This window comes from Anarrhichthys ocellatus, unplaced genomic scaffold (genome assembly GCF_004355925.1).
Source record: "Anarrhichthys ocellatus isolate YVR2014 unplaced genomic scaffold, GSC_Weel_1.0 scaffold1, whole genome shotgun sequence".
In the NCBI taxonomy this organism is placed as follows: Eukaryota; Metazoa; Chordata; class Actinopteri; order Perciformes; family Anarhichadidae; genus Anarrhichthys; species Anarrhichthys ocellatus.
This window is the reverse complement of record NW_022280031.1, coordinates 18,068,946-18,085,019: the sequence shown is the minus strand read 5'-3', so window position 1 is coordinate 18,085,019 and position 16,074 is coordinate 18,068,946. Positions and strand designations below refer to the sequence as shown.

General features: G+C 40.9%; 1 protein-coding gene across 1 annotated transcript in view; it reads right to left on the bottom strand.

The window, feature by feature from the left end:
• Positions 1-11,738, bottom strand: part of slc6a6b (solute carrier family 6 member 6b) — a 34,439-nt gene extending 22,701 nt beyond the window's left edge. Inside the window, exons 1-2 of the mRNA XM_031861263.1 lie at positions 11,485-11,738; positions 29-258 (exon numbers count right to left, since the gene is read on the bottom strand). Coding sequence (XP_031717123.1) covers positions 29-257 — 229 coding nt within the window. The 5' untranslated portion in view covers position 258; positions 11,485-11,738. The remainder of the gene's footprint in view (positions 1-28; positions 259-11,484) is intronic.
• Positions 11,739-16,074: the final 4,336 nt, after the last annotated feature.

The following is a 16,074-nucleotide window of genomic DNA, read 5'->3' as shown; positions in this document are numbered from 1 at the left end:
GAATAGATGAGGTATAACAACGCCTTACCTCCACCATTCTTGTAGCAGAGGTACGGGAAACGCCAGACGTTCCCTAAACCAACAAAGCCGCCAGCCACAGACAGAACAAAGTCCAACTTGCTGGCCCACTTCTCCCGCTGCGGATGTTTGCCCTCTGCCTCGTCTTCGGGCCGTGTGCCGGGGCTTTTACCGGGAGACGGCTTCAGAGTGTCCTTGTGGAAATCCTTCAGGCACTGAAGTTTCTCTTTTTGTGCCATTCTGTAGAAACAGGAGACGGAGAAAAAGAAAATCCAGTGAGAATTGGATCGAAATGAATCCCCTGACAGCGCAGCCTTTTAATACTGCTGTCAACACATAGAAAGCTGAATTGATTTTCAGACCCCAACAGAACCACTTGATGGTGGCTGGCTACACGCCAAAGTGGCTGGTGGACCAACCAATGATGCTCCAGCATTTGACTGGTGACTGGTGGTAGCAGTTTCGGACAACTAGGTTTGAAAGCTTTAACATGTGCTGAAAGAAGAGAGGAACAACTACATGATATTCCAGGTGTTCATGTAGTCTATTTGTCCTGAAAGCTCTTAAAATGATCCAACGATATATTCATAGACATATTACTTTCTACCCATACTTTGCTGACACCCAATTCAGAGGTCAGGGACATCTTCAAGATAGAGTCGACTGTACCCCCGTAGATACAAAAATACAATGTTAGTTTTAATGGGAATCACACTTGTGATGTTACAGTTACAGTTTCCCAAATATTAGTCTGTTGCACAAACAATATCTCCAAAAACCGTTCAGCAGAGTTCACTTGCAGTAAATGGAAAAAACAGCCCCAAGGAGTAAGGACGTGTAATGGTGATGTTCATGACTTCCAAGAACATTACAAGAGATTGTTTATCACTAATTAATTAATAGTAAGTATTATTAATACCTTTCTATTGCTCCCAAACTGCCAGAAGCCTGTTTCAAGGGTAACTTTGGTTCCTGGCAAACAAATTTAACTACACTTTTACCAACATGGATTGTCGATAATAGCTTCCATTAACATGTTCATGTTTGACTTCAGAACCCGTTCTTTACTGTAAGCCACTCATTACAACCTAACCCGGAGGGCTCTGGGACGAAGCTGATTCTTGTTGCTTGGCTTCTTTGAATTTATATTACTGAGGGTTTTGGGAGTGCGAGTGGAAACACATACACACACATGCAGGCACAGATAAATTAGCCTTCCCTGATTCATGTCAGCCGTTTTTGAAGCCGTTACGATATCATTACCAAGCCACAAAGCCACACATGTAGCTTAACTGGTGTGATACTTGTTACTACACGTATATAGCCTGTACTGATGGTATTGCAAGTTCAATTCCATTACAAATCTAAACAGATATAGCAGTTTATCTTCAAATGACAAATAAACAACACAAAAATGTAAATACTCTCCTGTGAATGTTTTGCATCACAACTACTCAATAGGAATTTCGCAATCGTTGCAACACTGCAGTCTGTCTGAGGTAAACTGTTTCAAATCTATCTGCCTTGAAGTAAAAGCTACAGCTAAAACAAACACACTTAAAATGTCCTTTTAATGGATTAAGTCAGGGCTCTTCAGTCTTGTATGTGTATGTGTGCAATAGGGAGGGAGAGAGAGAGTCAGAGGGAGAGAGACATACTTAGTAGTCAGCAGATGTCTGTCATTGTGGAAAATGTCATGTCTTTATCTATTTCCATCTAGCAGACTGCTGTAGCAGATCTTTGTCTCTCTCATTCATCCTATCCCTGACTTTCTGCAAGATACTGAAACGGGGCAGGATCGAGGACAAGATTACATTTCAGATGAATCCTTGTGTTTTCTGTCTGTTGCTTATATTATTTTCATTGATTTGTTTCCAAAAATGTTTTTACCATGAACATGTTCTAGACACAGAAGAAACTTTTACCTAACAAGTATTAAAAAAGGCTGCTCGTATATATCTGCAGAGAGATAAAGGAGAGAGACGTTTCAACTGTGTTTGGGGGATTCTTGTACAAATCCCTTCAACATTTGTTTTTCTGCCAGCAACCAACTGTACAGTACATCCGCCCTCTATCTGATAGTGCATGCAAGTATCCTTAAAGCTAGTTAATGATTTCACAAACACACGTACAGACACATTTGTTTTCATGACTAACTTCCTAGACAGTTAATTAATAACACTCAGGAAAATGAAAGCACTCGCTGTGTGTGTGTGTGTGTGTGTGTGTGTGTGTGTAAATGGAAGTATTTCCTGCTTGAGAAACAATGGACTCCATTATGTCCGTGGCAAACTACAGCGGTTGATATTAATGGCCAAGAGTGATATTACTTCCACTATAGAGGCGGACTGCCATTCTGATGTGAATAACAAAACCAGCTACAATTAATGAGAGATGAGAAAAATATCCTGCAACACTGGCTGATGCTCTTTGACCACAGAGAGAATGGGATCATTGGGACCGTTTATACGAGAAACACTTGAATGAATCGATTGTGGGTGAATTATATTTTTAGACAAGCATTAATAGCAGCACAAACTGTGATTTGCTTGCTTACACTGTATCACAATGCATTTTAGTTTAGCTTCCTTGTTTTGGTTCATTTTGGCACAGCATGCAAAGCAAATCTCTTTCCAATCCTACTGAAAACAAACAGGATGGACACCACTATAGAGTTGGGTGTCATCAGCAAAGAAATACATTCTCAAACCTTGCAGGTGGTGAATCCTAAAAAGTAGAGGACCTGCAACTGAGCTTTGTGGCACTCCATGGAAGCTTTTAACTCACTATAAAAGCTACCACAGAAAGAATGGGTGAACTGTATCAAATGAGACATCCACAGGCTTGGTTACATCGGGTCCAATGCGATGTCTAATCCATTTATCTCCACTGAAAACCAAGTGAAGGAAAAGATGCCTAAACATTACACAATCATCTCCACAACTTCAGCCTTAATCCCATTGAGCTCTTATCATTGTACCATATTTGGCACATTCAGCTATCTACAATGCATAACAATATATTTGTTCCTGAGCAAGAGGTAGAAGAGATGGGAGTAACAGAAGAGGATGATGGTAGTTAATGAGATCTATAATCGATACTGATGCACATTCACATCAAATATTAAATAAGTAATCTGTGTGTATTAATACAAATATATGTTTGTTTTGCTACTTTGTTTCTGCATCATCCTTCAACCTTGTCGAGTTCACAAAAGCGTTTGTGTAACACTTGTGTAACACATTTACAACATTGAAGACCTTTGCTTTACATTTGAACTTTGTACTATAAATTATTTTGGATAAATGCAAATAAAGTGCTTCAGAGCAACACTGTTATTTTTCCTAACATTCATTTACTTCCTCTCAACACTTAATATGCTATCATATTTTTCTAGAGGGTAAGCATGATGATGATAAATGTACAATAATTAACGTCTTGTTTAAAGTATTTTATTTACAGCTAAAACCAATTGGATATCGGGCTACAAACCTTTTGTATCAACGAAGAGTCAAGAATATAATAAAAACTGGGCAATGTGGTTGCAATCCTTTTTACAACTCAGCAATCGGCTACCCTCGACACTGTGTGAAGGATGCTCCAATGATGTGTTGAAGTGTCAACCAATCATACGTTTTATTTTCACCTTGATCCGTTCCATCAAAGAAAATGCTAAGGCATAACTACGTCAACAAGAGCTTGAGCAATGACACTGTAGCTTATCACGCCTGGCCGTGATGCTATTGAAACTTGTGTGAACGCAGCATTAGAAATAGGTTGAGGAGCTCAGCTATCCGTAAAAAGAACTTTGCATTGAAACTAGGCAGCTTAGGTATCTCAAGGAATCTGATGTTGATGCTTCTTGGGCACTTCCCTGTGGAGGTGCTCCACGCCAACCAACTGGGTGGAGACTCTGTGGCAGAACCTGACCCAAGGTGTGAAAGAGCTGGCGGACATCCCAGGGAAAAACAGACGCATGGTCTACTGTACCTTTTATTACTTTGCTGTCATCTCCTGCCACATGGACCCCAGATAGGCAGCAGAGAATGGATGGAAGTGAGCAGTGAGCATTAGCAGAACTAGCTGCTATGGCTAATCTACCAGAAGAACAGAGTGCCACCCAGAAAAGCTTCATCAGAAGACCCAAAGTAGAAGATGTCACCATACTGTTTTAAAGGTTGATTGTCGGACGAGGAATTTGCAGATTTTGTATTTAGAGCAAAGAGAGTTTGACGTTATCACAGTCATTAGAGAGCAGCGATACACAAGCAGGAAATGTTGTTGCACATTGCCTCCAGCGACCTCCAGAGAGCGAGACACGCCGTGGGAATCACGGTGACCTTTGGGACCATTTAAACCACAGGCAAAATTCTTGCTGTAAAACATAGAGACTCATTGTCTTGTGTGTGTGGGAGAGGCTGATACTCATGTAGTGACTTCAGAACCCAGCCACCATTACACACACACACACACACACACTTTCTAACCACTTATATAACACGCTCTCCTATTCTAAGACCATGTACATTTCCACTGGGCTGACCACCTTTTAATTCCACTCTCCTCCTCCACCTCCTCTGCCCCACATTTCTTTCACTCCTTCCTCTCTTTGAGAATCACAACTGATATTTTACTCCTCCAACTAGGCTCGGGCGATATGAAGAGATAATCGTTCAACACGATATTGGTTGGCCACGATAATGGGCCTCAAATGTCCAGAATAACTATTCTTCATTGCATTGTTGTAGCGTATCCAAAAAAGAAATGTAACAACATCCTAGCATAGCCTACGTGTCATTTATTTGTGGTTATATGTATAAAAGCAGTTCATGGTGCTGTTAGATTGCTGCTGGAAAGCCTCGTTAGTACAGTTTAGCAAACAGTTTATGACTTCTGTAAAAATGTTTTTAAAAAGGCAAAACGCCAACAAATATGGATTATAGGAGAATATTTAGTTCGATAAAAACGTACATTTTGGAAATCATTACATCCATCTTTTTTCAATAAATACATTTGGACTAGGGACTGAGATAATTAATAATAACAATTTAAATGTCAACACGAAAAAATATTTGAAGCTTTTAACTATTCGGTAGAGAAACAGAAAGAGACGGACTTATTGTGACTATGATTGTGTGAGAGAAAATATCGGACATGAAGAGAGGGAAATGTAGAGGGAATGGTAGACGGGCAGAGGGTGAAAGAAAGAATAGAGCTGTTAAAAGTTAACTGAGCAGAAGGGTATGCAGCTACAGACGGGTTACTAAAAGACAGTGACAAAGAGAAGAGAGTCACACGCACATAAAGACAAAGATATATGCAACAGATGCAGATAAAACAAAATTGAGCAAGATTGGAAACAGCACGGCATGAGGGACGGAAACGTCAAGTGTAACAGAGTATCACAGTAAGAACGCCTGTGAGAGATAGAGGCACGGACAGAGATAACAGGAAGTGTAGAAGTTAAAGAATGCAGAGAGGTGCATACATTCTAGTCTTATCTAACTAGAGTCAACAGTCACTGTTGATGCTCTGTATTTTCTGAGTTTTTTCTAGTATTCAATGTCATGCAGGTCAGTAGGTTCCACTCCTGTTTACACACACTAACATAAACTAAGATTTATAGCTAGACTGTGATACCAGCATTCATGAAACGATCTGGAACCTACGGATCAGTACGCGTAGCATCAGTCTCAGGACAACATCTTCCAAAGACGCTTTGCCCTGACGAGATCCCTGCTCTCATCCTGAGTGGGTCGGTTTAGTGATAAACCCCAGCTTAGCTGCATGAATGCGCCAGCTTTTATCATTTCAACCCTGCATTCATGTCATATCAGATATAGGTGGGAAGTACAAATGGCTAACTCGCACATTTACATGAACACTGTGTCACCGTCTGAGTCATGAGATGAGTCATGAGATGCTACAGAAAAAAAGAGGAACTACTAATTTTACCAGCAGATGGCACTTCAAGTGCATCTCATGCAAAACAAAATACCATCGACATAGAAGAAGAAAATATGAATTTTTGGTTGACAACAATCATAGTTTCCTCACCTGACCCAGCGGATGGTTTGTTACACAGAACCATCGAAGCAGTCATTAGTAACTGCACTGTGTACACTGGGGAAGGCCAGCCACTTTAAGAAACATATTTGGCAGGTGATTGGATGAACCATCCGTCAATCAAACTCTTGCCTAAGCCAGTGGGGAGAAGAGTGAAAAGCATCTTTTGCATCGAGGAAAGCCTTCAGTGTTGTTCTTCTGTCTTCTTTCAATGAAACAATAATAATACAGTTGTGATATAACTGATGCTATTGCAGCATCTACGCTAGCAGGCTAGCAGGAGCTGCCATTTTTGTTTTGAACGAACCTCAGGACTCTGATTGGTCCGCGCTCTGGTTTGTCGGACACAAACGATTACTTGAAGCCTGACAAGATGCATTTTCGTGTGATCAGTGATCCTTAAAAGTTAAGCTAGACAATTCATTTTTCGGACGTTGGAATCGGCAGCCGACCAAACGATAGCCCAAGGTTCACCCACTCTCCTGTCGTGGAGCTTTATGACCACATCACACACTCTTCATCAGCAGATTGAGTTTTCTCAGTTGTCGTGAAGTGCAGATGTTCAAAGGTTGCTGTTGCTTGCTGCTTCAAATCTCTGGTTGTTCAGATGATCCACTTTTGATGCAGAGTTCATCCGTTATGTCAACTATCGGTCGGTAAGCGGGTCGCTGGTCTGTTGTTCCATCAGAATACTTGACCTCCATCATAAACATGTGAAGATGGGCACTTGGCATTCCTTCCTTTAATAACAAGCTTGAACCTCCTGAAAGCCGGCTATAAATCCACATTTTAACTGCTTTCACCTTCAGCTGCCAAGGTAGAAGAAATCTTTCAGAGCTGCTGGCCGAGATTACCAGCTGTTCAAACTTCAACACAATTATATAAAACCATTCAAGATTGGAGGGAGACCTCCAAGGACATCATTTTTCATGCTCTGGTCAATTTTGCGATTTTTCTTCTCAGACTCTGATCCAGAAATCTCCATTTCAGCAGCTCTTACATACACCAAACTTTACAATTTCATTCCTCTCTATATTCTGAAGGTTAACAGAGAGGGATTTGTTCGCATAGCATTTATAGTCAGATTTATACAGCATTGTATTTATAAAAAACATGGCAAAACTTGTTTTTTTATGGATGTTGACAGTGTTTTCTGATTTACCTAGTGATACGAAGAGATATCCAAAATCCCCTGAGTAACACCCTTTGACTCTAATATGTCAACAAAATGAAACAAGAGTTTTTAACTTGGCTTTATCCAATGTTCAGATGTGTGTTCTGGAAATGTCTGCAACATTCAGCACATGTTTAAAAAGATAATTCCTCAATTGCATATTTAACCATCCATTTTGCAGTACAAAAGAAACGCTTGTCTTAATGTCAGTAATCAGCCGGGGATGTTTTATGGGGATATCTACTAGTCAAATTGTTAACCAGGGGCAGTTGTTTGGGTGTGTGTGGGTCAGTGGTTCATGCTGGTTAATATGTACAGTAGCGGTGGAGGTTCAGAAAGAGCTGATATCACCGACACACGGTCATATACTGGAAGTCTGACGGCAACTCTTGATGTGTAACTGAGGCTGATGGTTTTATTCACCCCGTCACTGTTGGCTCTCACGGTTTCCATTTGTAAAAACTTTGGGAACGCTGACGTGCTTATGACTGATATTTCACAAACACGCTCTTAATGAATGATTTAACAGCAAACATGCCGGCAGTTAATACAGCAGCTTTCATTTTTCACTTAAATAAATATCCAAACATACAACTGGATAGTTGGAAATGCCCCGTGGCACACATTTCGATGCATTTTGTGTAATCAAGTGATGTTTTTTTTTTGTATTTTCCATGATCAGCAGCAAGAGAAAGTGTGCCACCTACAGAAGCAGCCACAGGACACAAAGAGAGCATTATAGTCAGAGGTGTGTCTCTGGACGCAGGAGATCTGATGCCATCCTGAGCTCACAGTGGCTGATTCAGAAGAGGATGCTACAGCAGCCAAGATTAGTTAGATTAATCTCAGGGTCAGGAGCTGAAAGGTTGGACTTGTACACCAGTTTATCAGCCAGTCTGTGTGATTCAGCTAGAAGGTTCCACCCCAAGTACATCTACAAAGAAGTCTCCAAATTGGACGTTTCACTTCTGATTTTTTCTGCCACCTTTCTTATTTCCCTCTTTGACTAAGTGTGGTTGGTCACCGTTTTTTAAGAGCTGCTAACCAACAAGAACATCTTTACACTGGCTTTCAGGGGAGAGTTTTATTATTATTATTATTTATTACCTTCCATCCTGCCAACAGTATAATCCATGGCAGAAAATGATAAATCCTTGCATAAAATAGCAGCAAATGACAGCCGTAAATAACTATAGTTGCCAGTTGTATGCCTCTGCCAACCAATCATGTTGTCTGTACGAAATGTCCTCCCATCATCATTTTCTCTTATTATTGTCATAATTAATACATTCTTGAGTCATGGCCACGGTGAACAGGTCACAGTGAGCTTTGTGCCCCAAATTCTAATCAGTTCAACTTTGAGTGCGAGTGGAAGTTTCTGTCCTGGGATATTGAGTTTGCGAGAAAGGAACGGACAGACGGACAACCCGAAGACATAATGCGTCCGGCCACGGCAGTCGCGGGCACAGAGGCACAATTTTGCCATGTACATAACTATCTGTCAATACCTTGTCCATCAGGAGTGCAACGTTTGTTCAGTAGGGTTGGGATAGAAGTTTTGGATCAATTTCAACGTTGGAAGGTACACTGAGCTCTTAACGCCCAGATTAAAACAAGAATCTGGGCAGAGTCCCAAAAGACTCTGTATTCTGGGAAACAAAAATCTGGGCAGAATCGTTGGAAGTTACCCAGAGTTGTTGGACTCTTGTTGGACTCTGGGCGTCAACAACTCTGGGTACCTTGCAATGTTAAAAGTAATCCAAAACTTCAATCACAACCCAACCCTACTGAAGAAACGTTGCCCCCCTGATTAAACCTTCTGTTTCAGCCATTAAAAGACATATGCAAGAGACCTCACTAACCGACCCAAGGACGAAGATCCAATACAGCAACCAGAAAACAAATTTAAACTGTATAGGAGGTTCGAGAATTCCGTGATCTTCCTTCTGCAGGTTAAAGTGGGGCAGCACAGGGCGTGTTATCCGTTTTCTATTCTATTGTTTGACCAGCGAAGTTACAACTGTCCCCCAGGGGTTTCTTCAAAGGCAACAACATTGTTTCTGCTTCATTTCATACAAATGGCGTTGTATGGGACAGCACCAGAGTGAAGGTATGCACAGGTTTATTAAAACCGTGTCTCCGTTTGGATTAGCATGTTTATTCTGCATCATCCCGGTCTTGAAATCACAACCTTTCACATGGAGAGCAAGTCATGCTCTCGTTGAACTACCTGTTAAGGAAGTAACTATAGAGGGCTTCACACTATGACTTAGGCAATCGCCAGGGTTGCATGTAAAGGAAGATTTCAAACTAGTATAAAAAAATTCTGTTATCAAGACAAAAGTCTGAGAATATTTGTACTTCATCAACTGTCTGTAACTTGTTTCTATGAAGATTCACAAGAGAAAAACTGGTGTTTAAAGTAATAGCCAACATGAGGATAGAATTCAAAGTACAGTTCAAAACGTTCTGAAATGTATCACACTACATCTACCATGACATCCATTTGTGTGATATATTTTGATAAACCTTCAAGATTTAATTAGCGAAAAATTGCAGTAACCATTTACAGCACTGTTACCGTTAAAACGCGTTGATGCTCTGTGGGAGGTTAGTCTGAAGACGCAGAATAGCAAGTTTGGTTTCAATCGAGCGAAAACTACGGCGGGAGATAGGTTGAATTATTTGTAATGAATGACCTGTAGCGCCACCATCAGGACTATAACACCACAAAGGACCCAACGTTTTGTGCATTTTTAGCATGTGAAGGCTAGAAGAATTCAATTCATCTCCTTTAAATTTATACAGCGTCAAATCAACAGAAGTTATCTTCAGACACATATAGTCATATAAGGTCTAGAATGTTCTATAAGCAAGCATGGGTAGAAACCTTGTGCAGAACCGAGATCTGGGTGGGCAGCCAGAAGCACCAATTATAACACCAGGAAATAATAGAAAAATGACTACTACTAATATTATCAATACAGGAAGAAGAAGAGAAAAAACAAGAGTGATCGGCAGCAGAGCAGCTCCCTAACTAAGAGATCCAACAGCTAGAGAGAGAGAGAGAGAGAGAGAGAGAGAGAGAGAGAGAGAGAGAGAGAGAGAAAGGGGCGTGGGATGGAATAAACCCACCATGAAGACTATCATTCATATACCATTCGTACTGTGCTGATCTCGTACTGTACATACACACTGAACACAAACCTTTAAATACATTTATGTAAATGTTGCCACCGATTTCTGTATTTCTATTTTTTGTCTACATTGTCTACATGTTTCCACCTTAAGTTATCTTTACTCATTTCTAAAGGGCTTTTTCTCATGCGGCTATCTCACATTTGCATTGCAAATGTTTTCAGTACCCATGAAGCGCCCTTAAATTGAACTGAGAGAGAGAGAGAGACCGAGAGAGAGCGGCTCGTGGAGAAGCAGCGCGCGATGCTGTGCAACGTGCGACTGACGATCATCTCCGCCTTCTCAGCGCTCTGAGCGCCACTTCCCCCTCTTTCCTTGTGCGGTTTAATAACGGAACTAAATGAAATGAAGTCAATAAAATAAAGCAAAAATAAGAATATACAACAGGACTATTTCCTTCCGCTGGAATAACACTCAAACCTATACAGATGTTGGAAAAAGAGACGGACTGCATGACAAAAGAAAATAACCAGTTCATACCTGGAAGTCTACATAAAATGGACTGCTCGACATCCTCAACAAGAGGGTGGAGGGAAACAAAGACAAATAAAAGAATAAAATACCCCTTAAAAGCATCCCACGCACGAATGTATGAATAGTCTGCACAACACATGAAGAAGACATGGAATAAAAAACTCAGGTTACATTTAAAGCTATTAAAACAATTTAAATCCACCAAATCAGCACACAGAGAGAGCAGTCTGTATCCAACATCGACATCACAGCTTCCCCATCTGCGTTAACACTGCGACCAGTACAGAGACATACAAAACACCAAGAAATGCAAGAAAACGCAGCTAATTGATCATTTCCACCCATAAATGCACGAGCTCTTCTTAAACGCTGCTCTTGGTTTGAAAATAAAAGAAATCTCATTCAGACACAACACAGACGCAAATAAACGCATGCAAATCATAATTATGATAAAAATCCGAATAATGTGACTAAGAAGAGCACAGTCATCCTCTCCAGACCCGTTTCTGAGGTGTGCAACGAGGATGTAAATTATTCGATTTATTTTCAGTTACCTGCTCTGTTGATGTAATGTTGTATATTATTTTTGTCCTTTTAATGTCCTTTGAGCGTGGTCCCTTGCACGTGTCGTCTTGTCTGTGTCCGCGAGAGCGACTGAGGGGCTGGACGAGTTGGTAGCTTATATTTTAGCCTGGTTATAAACCTCTCTTTCTGACCTTTGTCTCTCTAAACGGGGGGACATGAGACATCCGCGGCAGTGGAAAAACACCGGCCTGCCTCCTCTCAGCGCAACAGGAGAGCTGCGTGACGCTGCGTTGAGGGCCCGCCTCTGATTTTCTGTCAAGTGCGCCGTTACACGAGGAGCGAAGGTGGATTTTGAACTGATGCGAACCGGCGCGTCTTTTTCCAAACCCGCCCGGCTGAAAACACCGGACCGCCTCGGTGTTCTTTCTTCTCCTCATCACTCCGCCACAAAGTAGCTCTGTCCCGGGGCTCATTTTGTAATCACCCACTCCTATCCAGGAGCATTTAAAGGCTCCGCCAAGTGATACGGAAATGTTTTCAGTTTTCAAAGTAGGGTGGGGGGGTTTACGAGCAGCACGTGAATGCAGCATAAGGGGCCCGTCCCTGTCCCCCTACCCATTTCACGAGTCGGTTGGTATCTTATTAACCGGCTCTCACGGGTACACCACATCAGAATCGGAGCTCTCCCTCATCCCCGCCCGCTCCCGTTACGCGCGTGAACCGTGCAGACAAGAAAGCGCTGGAGAGTGCACGCGGCGTTGGAAATAAAGGAATGGTGTGAGGAGTCTGTGCAGCACGCGAGAGACACAGAAGCAGCATCTCACTGAACAATGGAAGTTAAGGAGTCATGTTTTGAATGGCTGCAGTATTTGTACAGGCTAAAGTTATACCACCTTAACAATCGCTCCTACTAAATGCAAACTAATTAACAGGAACAACTTACAGTTGAGTTAAATTCATTGTTAATGCAAGCAGCAGTTCAGAACTTAATGCCGGCCTGTCACAGTCCTAAGAGTGTTTAATGCAAGCAGTGTTATATTATTGGAGTTCGGGTGTTCCTGTTATTCTGTCCACCCCTTGTGTCCATTTCTATAGGGGCTTAATGAGCCTTACTGTAGAGAAATAACTTTGTGTCATATTTGCTCAAACTGTCACCATATCCCGACAGTAGTACCTGAGACGGATAATCAGCAGAAGAGTCTTTAACTCAAATTAAAAATTTTAATTTGTACATGATGAACTTCAAATTGTAACGTGCAGATCGCTGTTAAATTAACTGAATGATTATGTTCAGCAGAGAATGTGCTGAAATGGATGCAATGACTTCTTATCTTATTTACCTCAAGCAAACCTTTTGGTAGGCCAGTTGAGTTTCAGACTGTTGACTTTCACCGTGTTGACTGGAAAGTTTACTTTCAAGCCCACCTTCAACAGTCTTGCCGGTATTCCAAAACTTTTACAAATGTGTCCCTTTTCATAATAAGTCAGCTTTGTAACTAGCGCCAGAGAGCACTCAGCACAACAAATACGGGAGAAAAAGGTCAATATGAAAACAGACTTTAAGCTGAAAGTATTCATCTGTTCCCCTGCTGCATGTTGTGCCTTTGAATGATTTGAACAGAAAGACACGGTCATTTTAAGAGTGGCAACATGTCTGATGACGGAAAGAACGACCACAGAGGCTTGTTCAGTGTCTGATATTTAAATAAGGTACACAAACATGATAACCTGATTTTACTAAATGTCTTTGCTTATTCACTGTTAGGGCAGTTTTGAGTCATGATGGTGAATTTTTTTATCTGTTGGCCAAAATGCTCTTCGTAGACCAGCTCACTCCATCTACCTCTCTGGAGGCAACATGTTGATGGCTAGCATTAACCTCTGCCCTAGAAACTCTTTATATGCACTTCTTATCTCGGTAGTGAATGTCACCTCTTCACAGTGTTTCTGAAACTATCGCACTACTGTGTTTGTGCTGGCGTTGGATTATGACTGACAGTAACCTCACAATCCCAGGATGTTGTTTTGGGAGCCGCGAATGAGAAAACTAGATCAACTGAGCCGACTGTAAGAATCACAGATTGAGGCAAATGAAATGATCTGAACAGAAGTATTAGAAGAGGAAGCAAACCTGGATATTTAAGACTCAGACATGTTGTTATGAAACCAAAAGGACTTTTCCTTGCATGAGACATTAAAAAGTCTTAGAAATTCAACAGCACACAAGCAAAAGTAAATCAGTCTTAGTAGATATAACAATGAATATTCATTCAGTTACACAAAAACATTTAAACTATTCAAGACTTAGTTTAACAATACATATACTTAGTAAGATAAGAGATCAGCAAAACACAACTCTGATCAGAGGTGATGATCACATATAGTATATGTTAAAGATGACATTCATTCAAGTAAAACACAAACAACACTGATAAATCATTATGATAATTATATTCATTCACTTTTGTTTTGGGCAGTAAATATCATGGACTTATTAAATGCAATAACAATTGAAGAAACATGTTCATTTTAAATAATTTAGAAATTATTTTTAATTCAGAATTAACCTCGGGAATGTGTGTGGGGGAAATGTTTTTCGGGAAAGGAATAAGCCAGTATCATCAGCAAACAGTAATATAGAAGATGCAGTGACCAAGTCATTGATGTGAATGTATGTTGAATTACCATAAACAAAAACAATTAAAAATCAGTAATACAGTTGGGTGAAATGTAGACGAGCTCACCCATGACCCAACAAAAGCCTAAAAACCTAAGACGCAATCAGAAGCCACTCAGGAGGAGTGAATGGGCACCACATGCACCCACAATGGGGCGTTACCGCCACAGCAAAGGGGCAGCGTAGAAGTGTTGCTGAAGTTAAACTGGTACGACGTAGCTCACAGGCCGAAGCAGCGGGGTGGAGATAAGGAGGGTGGTCGGTTTACTGCTTTGTGACGTTCTAACAACGCAATGAGATGTAACAACAATAACAATGTACAAAAAGTAAAGAAACAATGTTGTTCGTTGTGATCATGGGGCGAATCCTGGACATTCTGCGCCTTCCTGTAACAAGCTCTGTCATTGGACAGCAGTGGACAGGGACAGTTCATTCTTGCCATGTGATGAAGAATCCAGTGACCTTACACATTCTGCGGGCGTATTTTTGACACAATTATGGAGCACAGTCTCGAACAGGGCACTTTATTCTATTTAATAGTCTGATGTTTTTTTCATTATATTCTAAAACAATAAAGGCATTGTTGGTCATCTTCAACAACATTTTTGTTGAAACCCTCAGGGCCTGAAGGGACGGACTGTCTACATGTAGATACTTTTAGTGCTGATAGCTATTTCCATTGTAAAAGAGTTGGCAGCTCTGGGCTGGGTTTTTTGGTTTCATCATTTTAAAAATGTAGCATACTCTTGCTAGTTTCTCAAGAATACCAGCATTAGCATGAGGTTAAAATGGATTAGCACATTTACCACATTCATAATTCAGAAGAATCTTAGGAATGGAATAACCAGATCAATTATTAAAGGGGACATTGTTGTCTCAAGGAAAACATCTTTTGGTGAGAGCCTCCCAGTTTTGGAAATTATTGTATATTAAATGTACAATCTGGGATGCGCCGATCCAACTTTTTCTGATTACGATACCTGGGCATTGGGTATCAGCTGATACGGTACCGATCTAATACCAATGTTAAATCAATAGGAAGTAAGCCTCACTGTGTGGAGGTCAATGGGATCATTCTTTAATGTGTAAAGCAACACTAGGCTTGACTTAAACATTGCTTTTCTAACTTTGTAAAATTAAATGTAACAAAAAACATACATTTACTGAATTGTCATCCATTATTAGAATAATAAATCGTACACCAGCAACTTGATAAAACATCTTGTCTGAAGTTCTTGTGATTTTCCACAGTTTTTCCATCAATGTGCATTGTCCCTGTTAATAAATAGATTTAGTTTAGCTTCACCCGGGTTGCATTTTGTCTTTTTGTTTATACTGTATCAGAAGAAAAGCATGATGTCTATTTTTGCAAAGTGTGAATCTCCTGTGAGATCAGGCTGCTGTGTTAACCAAGCGGCAACCTCCGGTTCTGAAAAGTGAAGCCAATGCTTCATGTGTTAAAGCTGCATTCTCTCTAGTGTCCACCAGGGGGCGACTCCTCTGGTTGTATAGAAGTCTATGAGAAAATGACTCTACTTCTCTCTTGATTTATTACCTCAGTAAACATTGTAAACATGAGTTTATGGTCTCAATCTCTAGTTTCAAGTCTTCTTCAATACAGCATGATGTATTCATTGTATTCATGATAAATGATGGTGTGGCAACCTTGTGATTGACAGGTTGCTACCGCGGCGTTTTCCGTTCTGGGAGTTGTCCGTGTTTTTATCTTAGAACCCTTTCAGTGTGTTTTCAGTTCATGAAAGTTGATTGAGTCGTGATCGTGGCCTGATGCTGCGTTCACACCAAACGCGTCGCGAATTGTACAAACTCAGTCAGATAAAAGATCAATGAGTCAGGCAGACTAGACTCAACTAGATTCAACCAAGAAACCCGTCTGCCTCTGCACTCTCTCTGCTACTATGGGGGGGGGGGGGGGGGGGGG